At 32.2% G+C, this 9004-nt stretch overlaps 1 protein-coding gene across 2 annotated transcripts in view; it reads right to left on the bottom strand.

Moving 5' to 3' along the window:
- Positions 1-1448: 1448 nt before the first annotated feature.
- Positions 1449-9004, bottom strand: part of LOC149085622 (uncharacterized) — a 30168-nt gene continuing 22612 nt past the window's right edge. The window contains exons 2-4 of one of the 2 annotated variants that reach the window (XM_089233769.1): positions 7336-7432; positions 5195-5241; positions 1449-3865 (exon numbers count right to left, since the gene is read on the bottom strand). In XM_089233769.1, coding sequence (XP_089089895.1) covers positions 3359-3865; positions 5195-5241; positions 7336-7360 — 579 coding nt within the window. In that variant the 5' untranslated portion in view covers positions 7361-7432 and the 3' untranslated portion in view covers positions 1449-3358. The remainder of the gene's footprint in view (positions 3866-5194; positions 5242-7335; positions 7433-9004) is intronic. The other variant, XM_089233770.1, reaches the window with a different exon arrangement.

Raw genomic sequence — 9004 nt, 5'->3', positions numbered from 1 at the left:
ACATATTTATTTTTCCCACGAGTTAGAATATTCACTCCGATAAAAGGATCAGATAATAGTACCAAGTAGAAAGGAATTCGTGTACTTTCACTAAGAAACGCTTGTCATCAGGTCAAATCCATGTAATGCTTGTGGTTTTTCCTTCACAGCGGAAGGTTTTAAATCCGCAATTAAAAACCGTCGGTGTTCTTAATCGTTTGTCTTGAAGAGAATGAGACTTGCTTAACCAGTTTCATTCGATTCAGTGAGTTTACTTCCTTTCCCCTGATAGCAGAAAACCTAATAGCAAACGTATTAATTGATAGGCATCGCTAGAATAGACACATCTTTTGTTATTGCAGTAGAATTTCGGAGGAAACTAATCAAGAAGTAATCAAAGAAGTGACTGTCAAACTTACAACCTACTTACCTGTGGTATATGCAAACCAATGTGGTGTATCTTATGTACAGTAATACCCCGAAGTTACTCGATAGGTGGGCCGACAATTAGCGCTTAAGTTGGGGTGCGATTTCGCATATAAATTTAAATAAAATATTGGTTAATTGGAACCAATATTTCCAAAAAACACCAGTCTTTTCGAAAAGATTGTAATAATAAATGCAGGTTTTTTCCAACATATGATTAAGAAATCATTAAAATTTTTAAATTACTATAAAATATGTATAAACGAATCTATTTACGTCAAGTGTAATGCTATATTTGATCATACTCTGGTGCACCCAATCACTCACGTGTCACTTCGACCTATTGGAAATTTATTTACTTGACTTCATACAAAGAAACAATGATTATATAAGCATAATTAATTATTAATAATTATAGACAATGATTGGCTATAAATATTAAAAAGCATCATTTTGAACTAACAGCAATAACATTTGGCTCAACGTGTTGAACAGTGACCAACCATTCAAAAATGGAAGTTATGATTCCAAAAGGTTTTAGGTTATACCCAAATAAATTTCCAAAATATCTAGCAAGGATTTCTACTTTTATAGCACCTTTAAACAGCCAAACTATAAGCTTGGTGGTGTTCTGATTAAAAGGACAATATACACAAACTGCCTGATTATCACATTGTGATTGAAATATGGTTTTCTCATCTCAATTATAATTCAATAATGCTTAGTTTTGCTCAATTTTAATGGATGCTGAAATACTGGGAATTTTTCGCAGAAAATCGCTTAAATCCAGGTATGACTGTATAAATTGATTTTATTTTACTATTAAAAACTGATGAACGAAACTAGAAATATTTTTCCAACGTGGAAAAGATTCCGGTTGAAAATTTTTCTCAAATAAGGAATTCGATGATCAAATAAGGATGATTCAAATAAAGAAATCATGATTCACAAAAAATTCGAATAAATAGTATCTGTATTTTTGTATGGCAGTTTATATGCAAACCTCCACTTGTTTCTTCAAAGTACGTGACAAATACACAAGTATATATTTAATGAAAAATTTTATTTAAAAAACTCAACATATCATATTAAGTAGTTTGTACAAATAATTTTCTAAACATTTATTGACGCATATATTATTAATCATTATCGACTTCGAAGACAATGGCAAAATCAAAATATTCTGAGATGATTAGTAATTAACATGGAAATTATGTTCGTTTGAAGAGAAAAAAAAACGAGTTTAACATTTGAACATTCGAAATAAAAATCACATACAAATAATAGACTGATTCGTTCAAGCACGGATCCAGAGTGATGTGTTAGGGAGGAGCGATTCAGTGGGAATCAAAGTACGTAGTAAGGTGAATATGCGTTCCGTATTTTACGGGACAGAAAAATATTATTTTACATAATATATATATGACTCTTTGCGGGAGGGTCACTACCATCAATCTCTGGATGCGCGCCTGTGCTTGTAGCGATTTTACCTCGAGCATTCTATGGAATTAAAATTCGTTCAGAAAGACAAGGCTATTAGCAATCGAAACATTTTCGAATGAGCACTTATAGCAGAAGTTTAAATTCGATAGAATATCATTTGAAGAAGCACCACGATAAAATTTATAATTTGAAATAGTTTATTTGTTTTTAAATAGGTATGATCCAATTGAATCATTCATAATACTCCTTATATAATCAAAATGAAATAAAAATTAAAATATTCAAATGTTATTGTTAAAAACAAAACAGAAATGAAACTTGAAAATTTTTTCGATAGAAAATGACAAAAGTGAAATACATTTCAGTTATATTAATTGGCATTTTTTTCAAAGTGGCATTGAGAATATCATTTAAAATGGAATTCTCCACCTTAATTATATGAATTATTGAAGTGATGTGATGAAGCAGAGTAAACATGACATATAGCAGTCGAAAATTTTGAAACAATACCACATTCATAAAGTTATCAATACATTTGACGCTAAGGTTGGTAAAATATCTCGTCAAAAATATCATACTATGGAAATAAATTCATGATTAATTACTATTTGGCACAACGATTCTGTTCTTAATGACTTGGTGTGTGATGATGTGCAAAAACAAATAATGGTTTTAGAGTAACAGAAAGGGAGATTGATTTTATGAAATTCGAATTTGATCAACAAAAACCTCAAATTCCATCACATTCTTCCCTGATTAAAATAAAAATATTCGAAGAGAAGATGTTACAAGAATTAAAGACAAATAAGATTATTATTAAAATCGATATATAAAAATTGTCTCGGAAAATGAACAACACATGCATGACAAAAAGAAACTACTGGACATTGAAACATTTTCTTTTAAAAAAAATTTACATATAATAAATAATAGACATTCCACCTATATTTGGACATGATCACTAAAGTTATCAGCTCTAGCAACAAGTTTAATATACGAGATCATACATCTTTTTCTAATGGTAGTGATTTTTTTTTTCTGTTTTGACTTTATTGTCACACTTGATCGATTCCATTGGAAAATCATGTTTAATCACATTTCACATGGTGGAAAATCCATGATAAAGTTCATGGAGGAACCGTCTGTTACGGGGTAGGGAATTATCCCTTTTGGCACTTGTGTTCGAATGTGTGCGTACACACATACAAAGTTCAACTAGAATGATATACTCTATTATAAATGGCAAAAAAATATAGTTTCTAAATTTAAATCACCTTGAATGATCATTCATGATGACTGAAAATATCATGCACAACTTGCAATTGCTGTTCCATGGAAAAGAACAAGAACTGCAATTCTTTCGCCGTCATTATCGGATTATATAAAAGTGGGTACAATAGTTGTGATGAGATAATTTTTCTTGTACACAACAAATCATCACTACGTCACGTCAAAGTTCACATTCAATAGGTAGCATTTACTGTATAAATAATCTTTTATTATAAAAATCCTATGTTTGTCTGAAAGCCTGAGGCAACGTTACAGCTTTTCCAGGAGGATCAGCTACTTGAGAGTTTGTATTCGAATTCTCTTTTTCCGAAACTGGATTATCTACCGATTGCGGTTGGTCTTCAGAATCAGAGGCAGCGGGAGATTCAGAATTGATGCGAGATTGTCTTTCATTATTTCGCGCCTCATTTTCTCGTTCGAAAACTTTTACGGGACCATCAAACTGATCATTGTAAAAACGTACTGATGACGGACAATCAACATTCTCGGGTCTGTCACACACGAGAAACCTCTGATCAAACACTAGTTCGGGATGACAGCAGAATGGATGGTCTGTAAGTGCCGGAAGGTTACTAGGAGCACAAAGATGAAAAATATGACATCCCGTGTCGATGTCTGCATAATAACCACCCGCTATTTTATCTGAGCAGGTGAAGTTCAGAGGTGGCACATCAGCGAACAACTCTTGTTTGGCACAAGCTTCCATGTACATCTTGGATCCAAAACGCTATAAAAAATAGAACATTAATAAATAAAAGATTAAGTATAATTTGCATTAAAACATGGAAATACAAATACAAATATGCTATAAATATATATGTACAGTATTCCCCCACATTAGCCGTCATAGACAGTTGAATCCCGTTTTAACGAATACCGTTATAGCGAAAATCTCGTTTTAACGAACACTTTTCTAATCCCCCAAATAAGTTTACATAGGAACTAGCTAGGTAACCTGGAATTCCTTTATAACGAAATTTCGTTTTAATGAAGTGATTCCTCCGGTCTCTTGGCGTTCGTTATAACGGGATTCGACTGTACAGTATATGCCGAAGTCACAAATTCCGGAAAATTCGTAAATACAGTTTTTGGACTCAAAGAATCGATTAGCTGATTTGAACCTCGTCTGTTATCTGTATTTTAGGATTCTTTTTGTTTTACGAACCACATTAGAGATGGTCCGAATTTCACGTCTGCTTTTGCTACAGTAAATCTTGGTTTTATTGCAAATATCGGGAACTAAGCATATTCGTTTTTGTAGATGAGTTAAATAGGAAAATAAGTAGACTGCGAAGAATTTTTGTTATCCTTTGATTATGTGTTTAAGATTTGTAGAAGCAGAGCAAAAAATTGAAGAATTGCACTGCAATGCATGATATTGCCACACAAAATGTCACAGTATTTGCATTTTGTATAAGGCTGGTGATATTCAGGTTAGAGCGATAAGTAAATACTTGAGATTTTCACAATATCATCATCAAATTCTTAGACAACACACGTTTGCTACAATGAAAACTATTACTTTATGCGTATTGCTATTCACGCATTCATTCTGATTTTAATATAGATTGATATCGGTTCCCTGAATGTATCGCATGATCCTCAGTGAACCTCGCTTTTCCCGGCATGCCAGTAATGGACCACACTCGAAAATTCAGAAAGCTGGTGTCCTCGACCTCGGTTTTTACGGCATTCCGGCTAATGCGGTGAAATACGGAATAATATTTACATAATATGTATATTCAGTGGATCATTTAACACATCTCTCTCAGTTACTACCTTTTACTACCTATTTTTATCCTGTTCAGGAGAAAAATATCCAGTAAAGGGAATTTTTTGAACGATGAGATGCGTTTTGATGATGTTTATGCGAAAGTATTATTTAATTTCATAAAAGAAGTAGTACAAAAAAATTTAAAGGATTTTTCATTTTTCCGATCAGCGTGTTCTTCGAACATTTTATAATCATTTTTTCATTATCAAAATTTATCATTTAAAGCCATGTGCCTTTAGATAAAGTTAAATGATAATAAACTTTGATTTAATAGTACTTTACCTGTTCATCATCTCCAGCTGTTTTGCCAGAAAGCAAGAAAAACATTCCTAAAAAAAATTGAAAGAACTTGCAAAAATTTTCGTCACTCAAATTAAAATCATACTTGAAGCAAGTTGTTGACGCAAAAATAATTTAATATCTTTTAAAAGACATGCATGCAAGTTGAATGTAAAAATTTTAGTATGATCTGATTTTTTTAGGTGTCTGTTGAAATTTATTATGTCCAAGAAAATGAGACTTCATTTACGTAATGTAAAACGGCAAACCAAACCAAACGCCTCCAAATACCAGGTCAGTAAGGGGTAAATTACATCTGCTCATAACTACCAGAAAAGGAAGAATTAAAACAAATTAAAGCTGATAGGAGGGTCGCGCTTGACAAAACTGCCAAAATCTACTTTTTCAGTCCAAATGAGGACACACGTACACAATCGAGACATTTTTCATGGCTTAGGGGAAATAAATTCTATTTGCACCAATGCATTAATTTCCTATTCCGATTATATTTCCTGAATCATTCAAGGGAGATATTTTTCCGACACTTTTTTTTTCCATCTATATAGATCGAATGATAACACGGTGATTAAGTACTTGTCAAGTGATATAATTTATGTCTCCGCTTCTTTTATGATGTTTTTCTTATAAAAAGTGTAAGAAATAGTTTTTTCATGCGAATAACGGAATAATTTGGCTACGGATGATAGAAAGATATTTGGAGAATCAATCTAGAGAAGAAAATTCAGCTAGAACTTTGATGCAATGGTTATTTGACAGAAGTGGATCGATTTCCTGAAGCACAAAAGCTATGAAGAGACACTAATTTTGTTTTTCCTATAATAATAATTATTATTATAACTAATTATCATGAGACAATAAATTGAAATGACTCATTGCCTATAAAATGAATAAATAAAATAAAAGTTCCCTCTCGAAGTGCAGCAAAACTTCACGTAACACTCCCAGTTATCAGACACCTGTTAACACACAATTTTTTGAATCCCATGAAATACGGCTTAAATGCATTTGACTGCCTATTAACAAATGTTCAGGGAAATGTATAGTTATACTTTTATATGTTTGCATATTTTTGTTTTTTTGTATATATATTTTTTTGTTTGTATTCTTTTCTATTCTTTTTTGGCTTAATAATAAAGTGTTCCAGACTATACCACGGAGCAGGGCTGGCAAAGATCTCGGAAACGGGATAAGTCTGGTAGCAGAGTTCTGGCGTTCATTGATTAATTTATGCTTATTAATTAATAAAACACCCCCCCCCCCATTAGCAGACAAAATTTTCTGTTCGATGGGCATCCATTATCGAGAATTTCCAATATACCTAAACATGGAATTCACTTGCGTTTATTAAAAATGCTTTGGTTTCATTTATGAGTTAGGCCGGCGTTACACTATAAAAGTTTTAGAAACTTTATTTTATAAAACTTTTACATTGTAATCCCAGCCAATCCTGGTTGACATCCATATTTCTTATGGGCATCTTTTTCTCAGTCACCTCACTGGGCATTTTGCCTGTTGTGGCCTTGTATTTGTATATTTGTATTTACAGTATGCCCATATGTTCCAATTAAAACAGTATAATCACAATATTTCCATATGTGTGTGTGCCTGTGTGTTATCTTATTCTCAGTTATCCAGGCTAGTGAAGATATTCTACATAGCTTAATTTTTTTTATAGGCTACATATATTCGTTTCTTATAAAATTATTATGTATTTCGTACTGACGAAAATAAATTTTGAAATATTCATGTAATTGCGTAATATGCAACTATGCATTGGAGTAGCTTTTGTTTCCAGAAAACAATTTTTCGATTATGCATGCGCGCCCAAGTAAATAAGCAATGCATTTAAGCAGTATGTTTTGTGTACTTAATTGAAGTTTTCTTTTGTCATTGCAGAAGTAACTGTACTCATACTAGAGCTCTTTTTCTTCCGTACTTTTTGTACTTGGAGGAAAAAAAAACCTGACACTTTATATAAACTGGTTTACGGATTGTCATTATATTTTCAAATCTAGAGTACTACACATTAGTAATAATAATTTTAATTTACTTAAACCTACGGAATTTCGGAATTAGCAAAACGTGTCTAATTCTGGAAACCCAAAACAAAAAGAAAAACTTACCTATACATAAGATCCAAACATCCATTCTTGAAAGATTAATCAATAAATCATCGGAAAAGCATAGTTTCTGACCAGTCGAGAACGTTTGTCATCAAGTCTGGAAGAAAATGTTTCAAGTATATTATAATGAAATAAATAGAGTAAAGAACATCTTGTGGACAATTTCTGAAACTATTTAGGCCTAGATGAAGTAAAAAAAAATCTTAAGATTATTGATTCAAATATGTTCGACGTACATGAAAAGATAAGCCACGGTTGAAAATGCCAAAATGAGGATAAATAATCACATAAATTTGCTACCATGAGTCACGGAGATGATTCATCCAATAATGTGGGAATGCGCTCCAGCTTTCTCTCTGATACAGTCATTTTATGTACTTATTTTTCTACTTTTTTTTTACTTAATGCGCGTGAATAACAGATCTATATTGATATTGATGTTCACGCTCATAAAACTTGGATCACGTGAAAAGATTACGATGGAATTACAGAGGGTACTACATTGCGGCTTTGCTAGAAAAGACTATAAAATAGTAATAAATAATATATATATATATTAATATGATTCAAAAAACCTCTCTTATAAAGATGGGAGAATCATGCTGAATAATTTATTTTACTCATTAAAATAGTCATCTGTGGTTTCACCGAAAGTCAAAATCGCATTATGACAGTATTGCTCCGATAGAATAAAAAGAATTGAATTTCTGAATTGCTAAAATATGAGTCGTGTTATATAAAAGTTTACTATTATTTAGAAGAGAATTTGAAAATATGAAGGCCTTGACAAGGTTTAAATATGAGATATATCTCTAATTAGAGACATTTATGGTCAATTAACGTCAAAAAACGAGGCTTATACCACGTCAAATACATCGCTACTTACTTTCAAGGAAAAGAAAACAAAGATCAGGTAGATTCTTAAATGCTAAATTAATCCGTTCTCCAAGAATTTGATTAGACACTAGACGAAAAAGCACCCATCTAAGTTAATAATGAATTATTAATAGATCCGGAGGCGATTGCAGGTAAAAATGAGTGATATAGTCTGATAAATATTGATTTCCAGAATAATAATCGGTTTTTTTTCTTTATTCATCGAACCAAATATAAGTTGATTCGATTTCATGCTTATGGGCAGATATCCCACAGTAATTACTTGATTCCCATAATCATTACATTATATTACTATTCATAGACTATTTATATTGAATATTTTTTCGTGAACTTGCACTACACATTCGAGTAATTTTGGCGGCGCCTGATAATTAACCTGCACTTGATTCGTTATCGAACAGAAATGTCAAAGACATCCATTTGTCCCACGAGTACGTCTACTTTTTTGTCGCGCGAGACGGAAAGACTGGTTACGTTGACGCCGAAAACTGCAAAACCTTGGAAAGATTTTTATGAACAAGGTTTCAAGACGGAGATAAACTGCTACACGAATTTCTTCCATAATTTACGGTCTCCCTTCAACGTCTACTAGCTATAATATATGATATTAATTCACGGTCAAACACGCCCTGCGGTTTGTAGCTAGTGGCATCTTTCAATGTCCTCCCTCTTCTAGTTCACTTTGGTGTTTCACCTTCATTTTTAAGAGTTTGGGTTTTCCCTTCAATAATAAATAAATTTAGAACAGAATTTTTCACTCTTCCCCTAACGC

Source organism: Pholcus phalangioides, unplaced genomic scaffold (genome assembly GCF_987345545.1).
Source record: "Pholcus phalangioides strain wild (caught in Gottingen) unplaced genomic scaffold, Ppha-v1.0 ptg000007l_1, whole genome shotgun sequence".
Taxonomy (NCBI): Eukaryota; Metazoa; Arthropoda; class Arachnida; order Araneae; family Pholcidae; genus Pholcus; species Pholcus phalangioides.
This window is presented reverse-complemented; position numbering and strand designations above follow the sequence as displayed.